Source organism: Periophthalmus magnuspinnatus, chromosome 18, assembly GCF_009829125.3.
Source record: "Periophthalmus magnuspinnatus isolate fPerMag1 chromosome 18, fPerMag1.2.pri, whole genome shotgun sequence".
Taxonomy (NCBI): Eukaryota; Metazoa; Chordata; class Actinopteri; order Gobiiformes; family Gobiidae; genus Periophthalmus; species Periophthalmus magnuspinnatus.
Genome location: NC_047143.1, coordinates 4,805,007 through 4,824,540, shown reverse-complemented (window position 1 = coordinate 4,824,540; position 19,534 = coordinate 4,805,007). Strand labels below are relative to the sequence as shown.

Genomic DNA, 19,534 nt, shown 5'->3' with positions numbered 1-19,534 from the left:
TTACACGTGTCACTAAAATGAACAAATCTGATTGGACGATCATGTTTGGGATGATCGGCAAGAAGATTAAGGCAAGACAACTCATCAGAAAAGTTACACAGTGCACATTTAAACTAACTAAAGTACAAAAAAAGTACAGTAGCCTATTCTTTCCAGTGCACTTCATCCCGTGGCCTCAGCTGCACCGTACTGTCCAAACTTAATGCTGAGTGATTTATACTTTTGCTCTTTCCAGGACAGAGGATTTCGAACACATATTTTCACTGTCCGGGCGGTCGTGTGCAGACAGTACATCTGAACGCCGCTGTTATGTTTTGGAAATCTCAAATTCAAATATTTAACAGTGGCTGAAGTGACTTGGGCAAATATTTGGGTTGTACGGGTTCAAAATGGCCGAAGCAAACACGAGGCATGCGGCTTTTTAAAGGTTTACACAGAATAAACAAAGACGAGCGCTCAGACTCTCGCCCTAAATGTCAACAAATCATATACTCTCACTCGCTCAAAGCTCTATTCTACTAACAGTGTGAAGCATTGTTATGTCTCCATTCAGATAAACACAGTTAACATCATTAGATTTAAGTTTTAATAAATATTTTGCCTCGTTATTTCTATATTTCCCCCAATAGGAGTTTATAGAGTGAATTAATAATGCACGAAACTGTAAAGCGTCTATTATTTTGCAGCAATTATAAATCAGATGTTATGTGTCGAAATCAGTTCTATTCTTGTGTAATCTCCATGGAGACAAACCGGTGACACCACTAGGCCACATTACATATCACATCTGTCGAGAGGCGAGCCCACTTACAGTACGAACGCATGTTTTTACGGGATTCCTGAACGATAAGCGAGATGAGCAAGAACTTAAATAAGTTTACTGGCATACTGTGGAACTTCTTTTAGTTTTTTTTGGATCCAGAATACACATTTGTCTAATACTTTATGAAGATGTGAGTCTGGTCGCGGGTGAATGTCGCGTTTTCAGATGGGCGTTTCAGATTGACAAGCGGATTAACCAATGAGCGATTTCATTTCCTGGTTGGACTGATGCCCCAGGGCAGCTGCGGCTACGATAAAACTTTACCACCACAGAGTGCGGAGTGAATTAATAATGCACGTAATTGTAAAGCGTCTGGAAAAGCGCTTTATAAGACAATATTATCATTTTATAGCTCAAAAATACCTTGAAAAACATCTAACTTGTAACTTGTCTCCATAGTGATAGATAAGTTTAAAGTCAGTCATCTGTGGAAGATTCTAGGCAGGGCTGAGTCTAGCTTTCAGGGGGCCCCTAAGCAGAATGTGTGTCTGGGCACCTCGGCTGTGGATGTACCTGGCGCATTTGACGACATTATGACCCTGTTCTCATCACCTTGTCCAATTGTGTTTCTATTTTTATGACCAAAACACTGAAATATTTTAATCAAACTTGTAAAAACAGCCATTCAAAAGTACCTCAGCGGCCTCAGCGTACCTCAAAGGTGTAAACACATTGATAAAACAAATGTAGGCAGTGGATATTTTGCCACCCGAGCACTGTTTCTTGTATAACTTTACATATTACATTATTGTCAATAGAAATATATGGGATCTTGGGGGCCCTCTGGTGGCTTTGGGGCCCTAATCACCTGCTTAATCTGTTTATGTTCTGGGCTCTGATTCTAGGCAACGCAATACCACCTCCAAAGCACGAAAAAGTGACATAATACACCTTTTAAGTTGAGCATGTTTACATAAAAGTCGATCCACGGTGGTGATTGAAATAAAGACTAGGGCTAAAGTCTCGTGGCCCCTGCAGTTTGCTCCTGATAACGTGTCATTTCCTCTCTCTCTCTCCGTGTTTATTGCCTCATCGTGAGCTGTGATTGTTTTGACTCCTCTCCTCCTCCTCCTCCTCCTCCTCCTTTTCCTCCTCCTTTTGCTCCTCCGGCTGCACCGTCCCGTCCCCCCCGCGCCCGCCCGGAGCGCAGCGCGTAAACTCTGGAGGCGGCGCATTGGTTGCTCCTGCGCGGGGTGATGAGGAGGTTAAGCCTGCCCCCTCTGCTCCACTCCTCTCGCTGCCTCCTCTCTGCCCCCGTTGCAGCTCCAGTCCTCACAGCGCCGCAGTCATGGACGGACCCAAACTTCGCTAACTCCCTTTCGCACCCCCAAACTTTTCCGATGCCTTTTACGCACTGACGCACCGCAAATGCCACGGCTTTACTGTTCTATGGAGACTCTACTGTGACTTGGGGACTGCTTTGACTCGACTTTTCGCTTCGCTGTGGTTCGCTCATGCGTCGGGAATGCCATGGCGCACACTCCGAGCGCTCAGCAGCAGCAGCACCAGGATTATTTCAGATCCGTGAGCAGCGAGTCCACCACGTACATGATGGTCCCGGCCGGCGGGCCTCCTCCCAGGCCACGCCGGGAGACACCGTCCAGGATGTGGGTGGCCATGGTCGTGATTGTGGTGGTCGTCCTGCAGATCGCCTCCACCACGGGGCTCTTCGTTTACCTGAACATGTCCATATCCCAGGTGAGAAGACGCGATTACGCACGAGAACTGCGGCTCTGGCTCTGCGCGCTTCGGCTGTGTTCACGCTTCTTTTTGGTCTTGATGTAGACTTGGTTTAGTCCTATTCTAGTCCTGATTTGGTTCTGTTCTAGTCCTGGTTTGGTCCTGTTTTAGTCCTGGTTTGGTCCTGTTCTAGTCATAGTTTGTTTTTGTTGTAGTACTGGTTTGGTTCTGTTCTAGTCCTGTTCCGGTCCTGTTCTAGTCCTGGTTTAGTCCTGTTGCGGTCCTGGGTTGGTCCTGTTCTAGTCCTGGTTTGGTCCCATTGTAGTCTTGGTTTGATACTGTTCTAGTCCTGCTCTAGTCCTTGTTTGGTTCTAGTTTGGTCCTGGTTTGGTCCTGTTCTAGTCCTGGTTTGGTCCTGTTCTAGTCCTTTTTTAGTCCTGGTTTTGTCCTATTATAGTCCTGGTTTGGGCTCGTTCTAGTCCTGGTTTGGTCCTGTTTTAGTCCTGGTTTGGTCCTGTTCTAGTCATAGTTTGTTTTTGTTGTAGTACTGGTTTGGGTCTGTTCTAGTCCTGATTTGGTTCTGTTCTAGTCCTGTTCCGGTCCTGTTCTAGTCCTGGTTTAGTCCTGTTGCGGTCCTGGCTTGGTCCTGTTCTAGTCCTGGTTTGGTCCCATTGTAGTCTTGGTTTGATACTGTTCTAGTCCTGTTCTAGTCCTTGATTGGTTCTAGTTTGGTCCTGTTCTAGTCCTCGTTCAGTCCTGGTTTGGTCCTGGTTTGGTCCTGGTTTGGTCCTGGTTTGGTCCTGGTTTGGTCCTGGTTTGGTCCTGGTTTGGTCCTGGTTTGGTCCTGTTCTAGTCCTTTTTTAGTCCTGGTTTTGTCCTATTATAGTCCTGGTTTGGGCTCGTTCTAGTCCTGTTCTGGTCCTGTTTTAGTCCTGGTTTCGTCCTGTTGTAGTCCTGTTCTTATTCTGTTGTAGTCCTGGTTTAGTCCTGGTTTGGTCTAGTTCTAGTCCTATTTTAGTCGTGTTCTGGCCCTGATTTGGTCCTGGTATGGTTCTGTCCTAGTCCTGGTTTGGTCCTGTTCTAGTCCTGGTTTGATCCTGTTCTAGTCCTGTTTTAGTCTTGTTATGGTCCTGTTTTAGTCCTAGTGTGGTCCAGTTCTAGTCCTGGTCTGGTCCTGGTCTAGTCCTGGTCTAGTCCTGGTCTGGTCCTGTCCTAGTCCTGTCCTAGTCCTGGTCTAGTCCCATTTTAAACGTGTGTTATAGAAGTTTGCCCGCAGTTTTCCTGAGTTCGCCTCCTGCCCGGGAACAATGCATGTTTTAACTCGCTGGATTTAACCACCACAACAAAAACTTAAACCCAGCTCCAGAACTGGTTTATTGTCCCGGAGGAGACGTGACGTTTGGAGTTAAAACACTGCGGTGTGAAGACAGACCGCAGCCGTGTACATTTCATGGGGTAATTTGGTCTAATGATTCAAAGCCTAAAAGATATGAGCCTTCTGGCAAACGGGTATTCCCCAATAAATTTAAAGGGACAGCGAGTTTCCGAATCAAAACTACTTTAATTTAATGATTATCAAGTCTCACGTGGCGACTTTTGGGTTGCAGGATCAACCGCACTCGAATTGAAGTTACAGTTTGAATGGACGCACTCAGCAAATGGCAAAGTCTGCAGTTTTTGAAGTTTTGAAGTGGGTTTACCGAAACTTCCTCCACAAACAAAATCTCCCGTCTTATTCTGCATAAAAACCGCAAACCCTGTAGTTTAGATATTTCCGAAATGTGACTCTTGTTTACGTTGGTAGAACTTAACGAAGTAAAAGTAGCACATTACTGCGTTTAAGTCTACATTTTAGGTATCTGTACTTTACTATTTTACTTTTACTTCACTACTACTACTACTTTGAGAGCAGGTATGTGTACTTTCTGCTCCACTGCATTTTTGAACTGGACTGAAAAGTGAAAGTATTTTCTTTTATGATATATTGTCTGTGGTTGATTTATTTTATTTTTTTGACACGTTTGTAGTTTGAGCAAATAAAAATATACAAAGGATAAAAAAAAGATTGATTTTGTTGTTTGGATTGAACAAAATTCTGCACAAATGTTTATCAAAATCACTAAATTTGAACCTTTATGAATCTTTTTTTTGCCGTTTAAGTACATATTTAAATGGATTCTTTAATACTTTTACTTAAGTAGATTATTTCATGTGATACTTTTACTTATTTCTTCCACCGCTGCTTGTTTGTCAGTTCATATTTCACTCAAAATAGCAGTTATTAAATCGCGCCGCCCTAAGAGACTTTTTAGTTAAATTGTTGTTACAGTTGTGTCATAACTGAGCTGATTTTCTTTTAAATAAATGATCACCCAGTCGACTGAAGTACACATTTATTTTTATTTTGCAGTCTCATAAAACCATGAACGAAATAACTATGAATGTAAAAGTAAGTCAGTCAAGAATTACTCAGTGGTGGATGAAGTACTCTGTTATGTAACTTATGTAATACTACAGATACAGAGGTAAAAAGATATAAAAGTAAAAGTATCACATGAAAAAATCAACTCAAGTACCTGTTTAAAAATGTACTTTTAGTGTAAAAAGTAGAAGTGTTGTTAAAAGTGTAACTGTAGTGATATTGATTAAAATTTATTATACATATTTTGTTCAACAGTAACAAAACAAATCTATTTTTTAAATTTTTCTTAAGAATTTTGTGTATTTATTTTGTTTTGCTCAAAGCCGAAGCTTGAACTCGAAAACTTTAGTCAGGATCTTTCCATGAACACGGTAAAAATAACCCCTAATCATATGAAAAGTACTTTTTACTTTTGAGTTCTGTTCAAAATTGTAGTGGAGTAGAAAGTACAGATACTGCTCTCAAACGTAGTGAAGTAAAAGTAAAAAGTATTCAAGTATTCTTAAAATTTTTACTTAAGTACATTACTTTATTACTTTTACTTCATTAAGTTCCACCACTGGAATTACTTAATAGATTTATTCTGTGGTAGGACACATTTTGCTGAAATAAACGAGGAAAAATCAGGTACTTTATGACTAACACACAAAACTCTGTCCTGTCCAGGTCCAACCAGGAAGTCAACACACAAATCCACAGCACAGGTGCCAGGAATCCTATGGAACTTCCTCATATTAACTTTAGTCCGGGTTGTCCGGTTTTAAAAGTTTAAGGCATTAATTTTATTAATGTGCTTTACAGGCCTGTCCAACCCTCTCACACACAACACACACACACATCACACACATCACACACATCACACACACATCACACACATCACACATCACACACATCACACACATCACACACATCACACACATCACACACACATCACACACATCACACACACACATCACACACATCACACACACACATCACACACATCACACACACATCACACACATCACACACATCACACACACACATCACACACATCACACACATCACACACACACACACACACATCGCACACATCGCACACACATCACACACACACACACACACATCGCACACATCACACATCACACACACACATCACACACATCACACACACATCACACACATCACACACACATCACACACATCGCACACATCGCACACATCACACACACACATCACACACATCGCACACATCACACACACATCGCACACATCACACACATCGCACACATCGCACACATCGCACACATCGCACACATCACACACATCACACACATCGCACACATCGCACACATCGCACACATCGCACACATCACGCACATCACGCACATCACACACATCACACACATCGCACACATCGCACACATCGCACACATCGCACACATCGCACACATCGCACACATCGCACACATCACGCACATCACACACATCGCACACATCGCACACATCGCACACATCGCACACATCGCACACATCGCACACATCGCACACATCGCACACATCACGCACATCACGCACATCACACACATCACACACATCACACACACACATCACACACACATCACACACATCGCACACATCACACATCACACATCACACACACACATCACACACACATCACACACATCGCACACATCACATTTACACTAGGCCGGGTGGGTGAAGTGTGTTGCATAAGGACACAGCGAGAGAATCCGTCCTCTGACCTTCAGGTTGGGGAACCACTGATCTGAACCACTGAGCCACTCTCACTGGTCCAGGTTTTGTTCTAGTTTTGGTTTGATCATGATACAGTCCTGTTGGTTTAGTTCACAGTTTAGTCTCATAAACCTGAACTTTACCAGGATTTAGCCAGGACGAAACCAGGACTAGACCAGCACTAGACCAGGACTAGACCAGGACTAGACCAGGACTAGACCAGGACTAGACCAGGACTAGACCAGGACTAAACCAGCACTAAACCAGGACTAAACCAGGACTTTAGTCTGAAATAAGACAACCAGCTGTGGCAGAGATGGGCTGCTCCACTCATGATTTAAAGGTGCACTGTGTCACTTTTCTGGTGAGCGCTCCACCACAAATGCTTTATTTCTCCATGAAGAACCTGCATTCTTACTGTGAGTGGGCTCTCCTCTCCACAAATCTGACCTGTAACTTGACCCTGTGGTGCACATGTGCTTGTCTGACGTGATTTTAGCTTTTAGTGTTGAGTTTTGCAGTGTCAGGTGAAGTTTCTGGGACTTTTTAGGTAACATAAACAGCGTGTGTTTGTGAAGCAAAGAGGAGGACAAAGAGGAAGCATTCAGCTGCATTTTACAGTGCAGCTTTAAAGGGACATTCTGGAACTTTTCAGGTTGTTTGTTATGAGCAAAGAGGCATAGAAAGAGGCTGGATAGTCATTTGTTAGCTTTTAGTAAGGCGGTAACTACAGGGTTAGCAGTTTTTATGCAGAATAAGACTGGAGATTTTGGTTGGTGAGCGTTTCTCCACTGATCTGAAGGTTGCCGGTTCGAATCCCACTCTCGACATGAACATCATTGGTGTCTGCGTACACTGGTGTATGAATGTGTGAGTGGTTCCTTGATGTAAAGTGCTTTGAATGGTGGAAACGTGGAAAAGACCTATACGCCGGTTCCTCGTTTATCGCGGGGGTTACATTCTAAAAATAACCCACAATAGGCGAAATCTGTAGTAGTCAGCTTTATTTTGTACAGTTATTCTAAATGTTTTTGGCGGTAAAACCCCTCACCACACACTTTATACACTTCCCTCACATTTTCTGACATTTCTCTCTCGTTTAAACTCTCTCAAAGTTCAAACCTTCGTAGGCGCCTTTGAACGTTTCATCGACATTGTGGGTTTTGTCGGGGAGAAAACAAATTGCAAACGTACAGCACTTCAGAGTCACACTGCGATCCAACGTTTATGTAAATCTGGCTGAACTGTACGGGAGACACGGCACAGAGGAGACTGATGGACAATCGCACACAAAAAATCCGCGAAACAGCGAAAGGTGAACCGTGATATAGTGAGGGACAACTGTATTTACCATTTTCGATTGTGTTTAATCTTGCAGCCTTAGCTTATAATAGTGATTTTCTAACTGAAATGTCATTTTTGTTGTATTAGTTTGTCATATTTCATCGTTTTTATCAATTCTTCTGGACGCATTTGAAATTTGAACATCCTAAACGTAAACCACAAACCGAAAATTCGTAATGAAATATTTTCCGAAATTTTTTCCGGCCGTATAATGCTGCCCACAAGTTGCTTTATTTAAAACAGTCTCAGCTGAACTTGGAGCAGAACGTTATAGTGGTGTAAAAACCTCATATAGTGGCCCTACGGATCTCTCTTCGCTCCTTCTGTTTTTGTTGGCTCCTCCGTGGAAAAAGTCCGGCTTCGGAACGCCATGTGTGATCCTTGGACGTGCTTTAAAGCAAATCTCTACTATAGAAAATACATATGTGCCCAAAATGTGTACATTCCAGCTCATTGTAATAACTTAACTCCACTGACCCGCTGAAATGCACAATTAAACAACAAAATGGGAGGACTATATTACAAGTAAATTGTGTCCAGATGACCAAAGACCAAGAGGCAGAGTGAAAAGAACTCCAAAACGTGCATTCTTATTGTGAGCGTGGTCGCCTCTCCACAGATCTAACCTGTATCTTGGACTGGTGACATCAACAGCTTGTCTCCATGGAGATATACTATACGGTTACAGAGGAGATGCAAAGTTTTATTTCAGAAAGTAAACATGAGCAAGGCGAGGCTTTTGTGATGGCGATTGGCTAAAATACAGATCGACTGGAAAAAAGACCAATCAGAAGCAACGTGGGGCGGGAGTAAAGAGTTACTGATATTTTATTGGTTTAGCCCATAGACGGTTTAAAGAAGTGGACTAAGAGTGTGACGTCGCCCATAGTGATCGGCTCTAGTCAAATAGCAAGAGCCAATCCGCTCGCACCGCTGGTTCAGCCGGGAGAGGGCGCTTAGCAACGCTGTCAATCAAACCTGTTGCTAACACAGGAGCGACCTCTGGGAAAGAAGGACCTGATGTGATTAATGTTCACACAGACACACAAAAAAAAACCCACCCAGGATCATGTAGAGCGTTAATACAAACATCTTAAGACCGAAATGATGAATCTGACAGCAGCAGTTACAGAGACAGAGGCAACGGTCAACACAAAGTGAATTGGAGCCAGAACTTGGAGCTCAAAACATGTTAGCATGTCCATTTATATATACAGTCTATGGTTTAGCCTGACACGACGCCCCGTATGAGCAAATGTGCAAAATAAAAAGTAGATAGATATATTTTTTGGGCTTCTCACTGTGATTAGATTCAAAGCAGAGGACAGTCATGTACTATGTGAGTGTGGAGCTTGTAGACGCTAAAAAGACGTCCAGACCACAATGGACACAGCTGCTTACAGCGTCGTAAGGTTGTGAGTCGAGTGTTTTACAGCGGTGCATTCTCTTTAGTGCACCAGTGCAGTCATTCAGAGTCTCACCTCCCCGTGTGTTTGTACATGTGTCGTTGCACAGGTGACATCTGTTTTGAGCTCTGCTGAGTGCATTTGGTGACCTGTAGGTGAACATAAGGTTCATCTTGTACTTGAACAACATTTTGGCAGCTTAGTTTGCAGTTATTTTGTCTGGAATCCTAACCTTGCTAATTTGACACTTGATGAAGCCAAGAGGTTTGTGCAGTTCTCTGTGGCGCCACTACACTGTCTTTTCCTTTTCTCCTCACATTTTGGCTCGGTCCTCCTCACGTTCACTCGTGTGTGATCAACCACGTGTCACTTTCTGGATTTGGTCCAAAAGTCAGTCTCTGTCACTTTTTCCCGGACCAAAGGACCAGCTGTTTGGACCTGCCCACAGAGCACAGGAGCTTTCACACCTGGACTTTGGACCAAACTGAACAGCAAAGTGTGAAAGTCCAGACCAGAGGCTGCAGGTGTGAAAGCACCTTAGATATTCTGTTTTTGCACATTTAAGAAAACAGAGGAGGAGAGGAGAAAGGAGGAAAGGAGAGGCTGTAAATCTCCCTTTCTCTGCTGTGGTAAAGGCCTCTGTGGTGTGTCGTCGTGGTGATTTAGTGCCAGATACAAAGCGTCCCGTTTGAAAAGAGCCTGTCCCTCATGCTGTGAAAGAGAGAAAACGACAGAGAGGAGGGGGGAATGGGGGCAAAAAACGATGATTAACTACCACCCAAGCAGTGCAACACCGCTAACAACCAGCTGTGGCAGAGACGGACTGCTCCACTCATAATTTAAAGGCGCACTGTGTCACTTTTCTGGTGAGAGCTCCACTCCATAAATGTTTTATTGCTCCATGAAGAACCTGCATTCTTACTGTGAGTGGGCTCGCCTCTCTTCAGATCTGACCTGTAACTTGGCCTTGTGGTGTTATCATCTGCTTGTCTCCATGAAGACAGATAAGTTTAATGCCATACTCTGAAATATTCCTGGCAAAGCAATAATATCTCTAAGTTATTCCTCACTTACTTTATGCATTCAGAGTGTCATAATTATTCATCGCAATGAGTTTATAAGCATTTTTCACAACTTTTAGAGACCAGACTGGACTTTTGCCAAGGCTAACAACAACTAGCATGCTAACGGTGCACTTCCTGATTAGATGCTGATGGTACATAGCATTTTTATTTTGATCTCAAGAGCTGCTATGCAATATATCTGTACTGGGCTAAGACACTTTTTGCTTAAATAATTGGGAATAAATCACGTACCGGCCCTTTAAAAAACACTACGATTATTTGAGTAGTGGATTAGCTCATTCAAATTCCAGCTCTAATCTAATTTTATCTGGAGATATTTCTGTTTATAATGTTACTCTGCCAGGAATAGTGTTGACACGATGCTAAAATTTCAAACTTTTCAACAAGCTTTTCAGGAAAGGTTCATCTTTGTCCAACTTGTTCAAATGAGTTTCTAGTTTTGATGCCAGTCTTAGCCTCGGTTAATATCTGATTTCCGATACGTTTGACAACCCTATTCCCAGGAAACCGCCGCACCAGGGCCACGTCGGACAAGTCTCAGCCCAAATGAAGTGCTGCGAGCTGGACTGTGCTTTTGGGGAATCCCCCCGGTCTCAGGCGAAGGACAAGAGGCTATTTTTAACCTGGAAACTGGCTCCTATTTGAATCACAGACCAGAGGACAGAGAGAGAAAGAGAGAGAAAGAGAGAGAAGGAGGAGAGAGAGAGAAGGAGGAGAGAGAGAGAGAGAAGGAGGAGAGAGAGAGAGAGAGAGAAGGAGGAGAGAGAGAGGAGACAAAGAGAGAGAGAAAGAGGAGACAAAGAGAGAGAGAGAGAAAGAGGAGACAAAGAGAGAGAGAGAAAGAGGAGACAAAGAGAGAGAGGGAGAAAGAGTAGACAAAGAGAAAGAGAGAGAAAGAGGAGACAAAGAGAGAGAGAGAAAGAGGAGACAGAGAGAGAGAGAGAGAGAGAAAGAGGAGACAAAGAGAGAGAGAGAGGAGACAAAGAGAGAGAGAGAGAGAGAGAGAGAGAGAGGAGACAAAGAGAGAGAGAGAAAGAGTAGACAAAGAGAAAGAGAGAAAAAGAGGAGACAAAGAGAGAGAGAGAAAGAGGAGACAGAGAGAGAGAGAGAGAAAGAGGAGACAAAGAGAGAGAGAGAGGAGACAAAGAGAGAGAGAGAGAGAGAGGAGACAAAGAGAGAGAGAGAGAAAGAGGAGATAAAGAGAGAGAGGGGGGGAGAGAGGGATGAGAGAAAAAGAGGATAGAGACGGAAGTTATGAGCAGATCAGATAAAAGTGCGTAGTTGAACCGCAGGACCCCGATAAACAAACATGGAAACAACACCACAGGCCTGCTGCTGCTGCGGAACCCGGTTTAATTTACTCCGAGTCACTTCCGAGGTGATCACGATAACATATTTCAAAGTGCGATGCATTGCTGAAGAAAATATAAACGATAAACGATAATATTAAAACAAATGTATGCCCCTGAGACAAAAAGTGTGCCCAAAAAACTCTACAAAATGTTCATTATTGTAGAAAAAAACACAACGCAAACTGTTTTTGGTCCACATATGTTTGAGTGACGCTTTATTATTTGTCCGTCTACATCTTTAAAGCTCAAAAATGCTCCGTTCCACCTTGTGATGTCATCAAGTGGTAGTTTTCAAGTTAACAGCTACTTTTTTTTTTTACCTTTAGTCCAGAAAAGATTGGCAATTCCAGAGCTGAAATGATCCAAATGATTCTAGAAATGAAGGTGTGTGGAGTTTAAAAACACAGTGGAGCACTTCCTGTATTACCACATGATGACATCACAAGGTGGACCTCCTCTTAAATATGCAGAGTTTACGTGTTGAACATGTGTGAATGAAACGAAACGGAACTTCAGGTCTATTTGTGACGAGGAAACAACATTATAACAGACCAAAGACCAAAGTTATCGCTAGTAGTTTTATAGTTTAAAGATCCACTCTGTCACTTTCTGGATGCATAACTCCATAGAAACAGAAAGCTAAAACCATACTTTGGAACATTCTGCATGGAGATAGACACGTGTTATGCCATACTGTGGAATATTCTAGCCAAACGAACAGCATTTCCATGGAAACTGGGAATGATAAGATGTGAGGTGCGAGTCCAGGCCAAGTAAGCCGAGTCAGGTTTGTGGAGATGCAAGCCCGCGCGCAGTAAAGACGCATATTTTTCAGCGCAGTAAACACAACCAAAACAACTTTTATTTGAGTCTATATTTGGCTAAAAAGTTACTAAAAAAAACCTTGAAATTCACTACAGTTGCACATTTTCAGGCGATAACACTGAACTAACCTGTGACTTCACGTTTACCCGAAAGTGTTTTGCTTCTTCTGCTGTTTCTCTCCGGTTTTTATTTTTATTTTTACCTTTGTTTTTGTTTCATTTTTAAAAACCTTGAAAATCACCAACGTTTCACATTTTATACAGATAATTCATGACGGCCCCTGTGTAAACCTCACTGTCATTGGTCATTGAGTTGTTTCTATGACTTCATTTCATCAGTTTTTCTTTCATTTTTAAGACCTTGAAGTGGGACATATTCGACATTTTGCAGACAATAGTAGCTAACTGCAGTGAGTAAACCTGTTGTGCTGGATCAGCTGGTTTCACTCTGACTTTACTTCTAAATTTAGACGTTGTTTTGCACTTTTTTTTACTTTAAAGGAAGTTCCCCAGATGCAAATTAAACATATTTAAATTATATACAATGGTCCCTCACTATAACGTGGTTCACCTTACGCGGTCTCGCTGTTTCACGGATGTTTTTAGCACAATTTCACATGTTTTTTTAACGTGCATTGTGTTCTTTGTCCTGATTGGCTGTTGGACTGTAGACCATTGTCCATCCGTCTCCTCCGTGCCGTGTCTCCTGTCCAGTACAGAATGTGTTCAGACAAATTTACATAAATGTTGTATCGCAGTGTGACTCTGAAGTGCTGTACGTTTGCGATTTGTTTTCTCAGCGACAAAACCCACAATGTCGGTGAAACGTTCTGCACCGACAAAGACGCCTATGAAGGTTTGAACTTTGAGAGAGTTTAAACGAGAAAATGTTAACGCCTGTGTGAGAAAAGTGTATAAAGTGTGTGGTGAGGGGTTTTACAGCTGCAAAACATATAGAATAATTGTCAAAAATAAAGCTGACTACGGATTTCAGCTATTGCGCGATAAACGAGGGATCACTGTATCGCTTTGACTGATAATGATTCTAATGCTGATTGATTCTTAATTACAATGTGAGACTGAAAACGCCAAATTATAACATAAACAACTTGGCCGTTAAGACAATTATCCAATCAGAAAGCAAAAAATGAGCGTCTTCTGCGGTTGGGTTGCCAGTTTTAGTGATGAAATGGAGTTGGTTTAAACGTAAAATGCCTCTCTCTGATCTGAATGTTCACTATTTAAACTCCAGCGCCTGCAGACAATCATGACTCAGTGCTAGTGCAGCCTCTACAGCTCAGGGAGTGAATTCTGGAGGTTCTTTCACATGAGGCCTTGTATGTGTCTCTATCCGCAGGTTCAGGATCTGGCAACGCGGGTTCAGTTGCAATTCAAGTCCTTTTTTTTTCAAACGGTAAAGATTGTCTAACGTTTCTAGAAGTTCTAACCCAAAGTGTGATTACTGTGCACAGATAAGTTTAATGTCAAACCGTGGAACATTCCAGGCAGAGCGAGACATTCTCTCAAATCGAGCGTGTTGATCGGCGTTCCAGTCTGGGCTCATTGTTTGTGCAGTGATGGACTTCCCCTGTGTCTGTCTGTGTGTGTGTGTGTGTGTGTGTGTGTGTGTGTGTGGTCCGCTCCCGTCTGCTCCCCCGTCACAGAGGGTCAGTTCGGGGCCTGTTTTTGCTCCTCAGCTCATTTATTTGCCCGTTTCGCTCGTATTTTTGTGAATTAACTTGTATTTGTGATAATGATGGTATCAGCGCTGTGACTAGATGACCTCTCACAGCAGTAGAAATATTTATAAGTACTTATACTGCAGTAATGGTGGGAGTAGATGTTCACATTTGGGGGTGGGGCAGCGGGGTGAGCCTGTCATGAGCATGTTTTGATAACAGGTCTGAACGATTTGGGCCAAACTGCAGTTTTTTCTGACAAACATTGCCATTAGAGTTTGGATTTATGTTTTGTGTTTTATGTTTTGTGCTTGAGCTGCTAAATAGTTTAATCTACGACACCAGTGGACCGTTATGTTTGAATTTGCACATTTAAAATCACAATATTTATGTAAAACGGCTTAATAAATACAACTTTAAACTTCACTATTGGTCCTTCTTCTCCTTCATCTCTTTCTTCTCCTTCTTCTCCTTCTCCTTCTTCTTCCTCTCCTTCTTCTCCTTCCTCTCCTTCCTCCTCCTTTTTTTCCTTCCTCTCCTTCTTCTCCTTCTTCCTCTCCTTCTTCTCCTTCCTCTCCTTTTCCTTCCTCTCCTTCTTCTCCTTCCTCTCCTTCTTCTTCTTCCTCTCCTTCTTCTCCTTCCTCTCCTTCTTCTTCCTCTCCTTCTACTTCTTTTCCTTCCTCTCCTTCTTCTTCCTCTCCTTCTTCTTCTCCTTCATCTTCCTCTCCTTCTTCCTCTCCTTCTTCCTCTCCTTCTCTTTCCTCTCCTTCTTCTCCTACCTCTTCCCCCTCTCCTCCCTCTTCTCTCCTCCCTCTTCCCACTCTCCTCCCTCTTCCCTCTCCTCCTCCCTCTCCTCCTCCCTCTCCTCCTCCCTCTCCTTCCTCTCCTCCCTCTCCTTCCTCTCCTCCCTCTTCCCCTACTCCTCCCTCTCCTTCCCCCTCATAGAAGAAGAATAAGTGTTATTCACCCCTTACAGGCGCCATTTTGAGTACTTTCCAACATGCTAAAGATCCATTTTGTTTGAATTGTTAATTCTATGGCAGTGGTGCTAATCCAGAATACACTTTTCTTTAAAACTTTACAAAGAAGTGAGTCTGGTCACCGGTGAATCTTCCCAGTTCTGATGGGCATGATTGACAGACGGATTAGCCAATCAGGGACAAGCATGGTCCACGTGTATCAAAACAAATATGGCTGCTTACAAAGAAAAAAGAAAGAAACAAATATCACAGGGGACTGGAAAACATGAAAATCAATGAGCAAAGCACTAAACTGTTAATCTGCAGTGAGAGAAATTTGATTTTGTTCAAAACGACGGTTGACCAATGAGCTCCTTCGTTTCACATGCGTTACTAAAATAAACAAATCTGATTGGTTTGGTTCTGACTCGAGATGTGACAAAGGAGTGATGTCCACACTGATGTCCCTCTGTAGAAAAATAGAGGTGTACTGGATTTAAGTTTTTTATATTCCTTTTTTAATTGTTTTTTTTTAGTTTTTACATATTGATATTGTCGCATATGAACTTGTTTCTCTTTGTCTTTGTCAGTGAAATTTCCTCCTTTGTTTTTTCCAGAGCGACGTGTCCTGCGTTTAAACATTCCAGCGTCCCTGTGTGGTCTGATCCTATGGACACACGTGGACAGGACAGAGACACTATAGAAGAGAGAGGAGGGGGAGGAGAGAGGAGGAGGAGAGAGGGGGAGGAGGAGAGGGAGGAGGAGGAGAGGGAAGAGGAGAAGAGAGGGGGAGGAGGAGAGGGAAGAGAGAGGGAGGAGAAGAGGGAAGAGAGGAGAGGAGGGAGGGAGGAGGAGGAGGGGGAGGAGAGGGAAGAAGAGAGAGGGAGGAGGGGGAGGAGAGGAGGGAGGAGAGGGAAGAGAGGGAGGAAACGTAGGTGGGGGAGGAAAGGGAGGAAAGAGAGGAAAGAGAGAGGGAGGAGAAGAGGAAAGAGAGGAAAGAGAGAGGGAGGAGAAGAGGGATGAGAGGAGAGGAGAGAGGGAGGAGGAGGGGGAGGAGAGGGAAGAGGAGAGAGGGAGGAGGGGGAGGAGAGGAAGGAGGGAGGAGAGAGAAGAGAGGGAGGAAACGTAGGTGGGGAGGAGAGGGAAGGAGGGGGGAGAGAGGGAGGACAGGGAAGAGAGTGAGGAGACGGAGGAGAGGGAGGAGGAGAGGGAAGGAAGAGAGTGAAGAGAGGGAGGAGAGGAGAGAGGGAAGAGGGAAAAGAGAGGGGAGAAAGAAGAGAGGGGGAGGAGGAGAGGGAGAAGAGAGAGAGGAGAGGGAAAAGAGGGAGGTGAGAAGGAGGAGAAGTGGGAGGAGAAGGAGGAGATGGAAAAGATGGAGGAGAGGGGGAGGAGAGGAAGGAGAAAAAGGAGAGGGGTTTGTCACTCTTTTAGTCCAGAGTGACGTTTTCCTCAACAAACAACTGAACACTTAAAATGAAAACTTTGCACATGGGCTTAAAGTTCCACAGTGTAACTTTTCTGCTCCAGGGTTAACCAACTGCTGGGGCGTATGGAGACACTAGTGGATACTATGAGATGATGCTAAGTGACAGGTCAGATCTGTGGAGAGGCAGACCTGCTCGCAATATACATTCTCCATGGAAAAGTTACACAGTGCAGCTTTAACATTCCTGCATTGGTTTAAATAGCTGGATTTGAAATATTGCTGCTGTTTTGAGCTCGTTTTGTGGAAAATAGTTACAAACCGACATGAAAAGATGAAAGAAGTTTGCCCCGAAGCAGCTGAGGCTTGTGCGTTTGAACTGAACGATATGGTTTTATTAAACATTAAAACTGCTGTGCACCGCAAAATGTTTCCATCTTAAATGATTTTTGGAGACCTGGGGAATTTAAAATCTGGAAATCTGAAGATATTTTTTGGAATTCTACTTAAGTATACCCTCCCACACACCCACGCACATTTCTGTTTTCCCTGGGAACATCTCTGACATCTCTGCTTTTTACCCATCACCCCCTGCTGTTAGCCTGTTAGCATGTGTTAGCCTGTGTTAGCCTGCTGTCCATGTGCACGTTGGAGTGTTGGGTTACCGTTAGCTTCAGGCTCTGACAGAGAGTGAATTCTTGCGCAGTGACACAGACATAAAGCAGTTTTATGAGGCTGAGCTGATTCTCTGCTCTGGTGTAACTGTCCGTGAGTGAATCGGGTCCATGCGTTTAGCTCCTCCGTGTTTTTAAAGCCCCTCCCCATCTGCAAAAAAAGCGGTACTACAGTACACTTCTATGGGGGTATTAACGGCTAACACGTAACATATTTAGATCACCGTGTTTCCTTTTATTGTTTTGAAACTGATGTATTAGCTGAAAACATGTTTAATTAGTTTCAATTTAGTTTTTGACTCCCCCTCCCTTTGCTCTCTGTGCTAAGTCACTCCCCCTTCAGTGCGCTGTCACAACACAATCAATGCGCATCCTCCCACTACTGGAACTACACATCACATCAGGTTTGTCAGGTTGGGGCTGGGTTAGTCCTGGGGTTAGTCTTTGGGTTAGTCCTGGGTTAGTCCTGGGTTAGTCCTGGGGTTAGTCTTTGGGTTGGTCCTGGGTTAGTCCTGGGTTAGTCCTGGGGTTAGTCTTTGGGTTGGTCCTGGGTTAGTCCTGGGTTAGTCCTGGGGTTAGTCTTTGGGTTAGTCCTGGGTTAGTCCTGGGTTAGTCCTGGGGTTAGTCTTTGGGTTGGTCCTGGGGTTAGTCTTTGGGTTAGTCCTGGGTTAGTCCTGGGTTAGTCCTGGGGTTAGTCTTTGGGTTAGTCCTGGGGTTAGTCTTTGGGTTAGTCCTGGGTTAGTCCTGGGTTAGTCCTGGGGTTAGTCTTTGGGTTGGTCCTGGGTTAGTCCTGGGGTTAGTTCTGGGGTTGGTTCTGGGTTAGTCCTGGGGTTAGTCCTGGGGTTAGTTCTGGGTTAGTCCTGGGGTTAGTCCTGGGTTAGTCCTGGGGTTAGTTCTGGGTTAGTCCTGGGTTAGTCCTGGGGTTAGTTCTGGGTTAGTCCTGGGGTTAGTCCTGGGTTAGTCCTGGGGTTAGTCTTTGGGTTAGTCCTGGGTTAGTCCTGGGGTTAGACCTGGGGTTAGTCCTGGGATAGTCCTGGGTTAGTCCTGGGGTTAGTCCTGGGTTAGTCCTTGGGTTAGTCCTGGGTTAGTCCTGGGTTAGTCCTGGGTTAGTCCTGGGTTAGTCCTAGTCACATCAGGTTTGTCAGGTCGTTGTGCACAGTTTTGTATCTTACTTTTGTATATTTATGGAGAATTGTCATGTGGGAGTATGAGTGACACAGGCTTGTGGGCGGAGCCTTGGACAGTATCAAACTGCTGGCCTAAGGAGGGTCCGAATAGCATCTGGGGAGATCACTAGATTACTCAAACATGCACGGATGCCATATAAAACCATTTCAGCCACGTTTTTATTGAGGTAACACTGATGTAACGTGGTAGAAAGCTCCAAAAAGTCAATTTTGCTGCATAATACGTCCTCTTTAAGGCTGGGCCGTTCATTGAATTAACCAAATCGAGATCCAAGACATTTTTAATAACCAATAATCAGCTTTGATCTTTGGCTGAGAGGTCTACAGCCAACCTTTTTTGGGTTATAGACTTTGCTAAACCACACTGTATATTTTTAAATGAGATCTACTCAGAAAAAGTAAACATTTGGTGCTTAAGTTTCATGAAACTCTGCAGCTCCGAGTGTATTATGGCCCTGGTTTGTTTCAACTTAAAAAAACTAAACAAATGAAATGATGAAAGGAATGATGAAAACTGTACACGTCTCTCCTCGGTCATCTGGGCTCCAACACTTTGGCGTTTTATGTGTTGACAATTTGTGGTTCGTATTTTTACTTTGCACAAATCAAAAGTAGTGCTTACGTTTCACATTTCGGCTTCAAATTGTCGATGGATCGTCCAAAACAACGTGCCCAGCGACTTTATGTGGTGCAACGTTTGGCAATAGAATGAATTAAGCATGCGAAAGGTTTTAGGGAAGACTGATATGTGAAATTTAAACTAATCCAAGAATCCCGTGGAATTTAGAACGTGTTTTTAGAGGTCTAAACTGCAGGGTTTGTAGCTTTTACGCGGAAAAAGACCCCATGGAGACAAGGGGACATTTAGTTCTCAAACAGGGATGATTAGCGTAACAACTTTAGCATTTTCCTTTGCAAACTGCCACCAGTTGACTGTAA

At 43.6% G+C, this 19,534-nt stretch overlaps 1 protein-coding gene across 1 annotated transcript in view; it reads left to right on the top strand.

Moving 5' to 3' along the window:
* Positions 1–2,046: 2,046 nt before the first annotated feature.
* tnfsf10l (TNF superfamily member 10, like) overlaps positions 2,047–19,534 on the top strand; it is an 87,396-nt gene continuing 69,908 nt past the window's right edge. Inside the window, exon 1 of the mRNA XM_033983973.2 lies at positions 2,047–2,521. Within this exon, the coding sequence (XP_033839864.1) occupies positions 2,294–2,521 (228 nt within the window). The 5' untranslated portion in view covers positions 2,047–2,293. The remainder of the gene's footprint in view (positions 2,522–19,534) is intronic.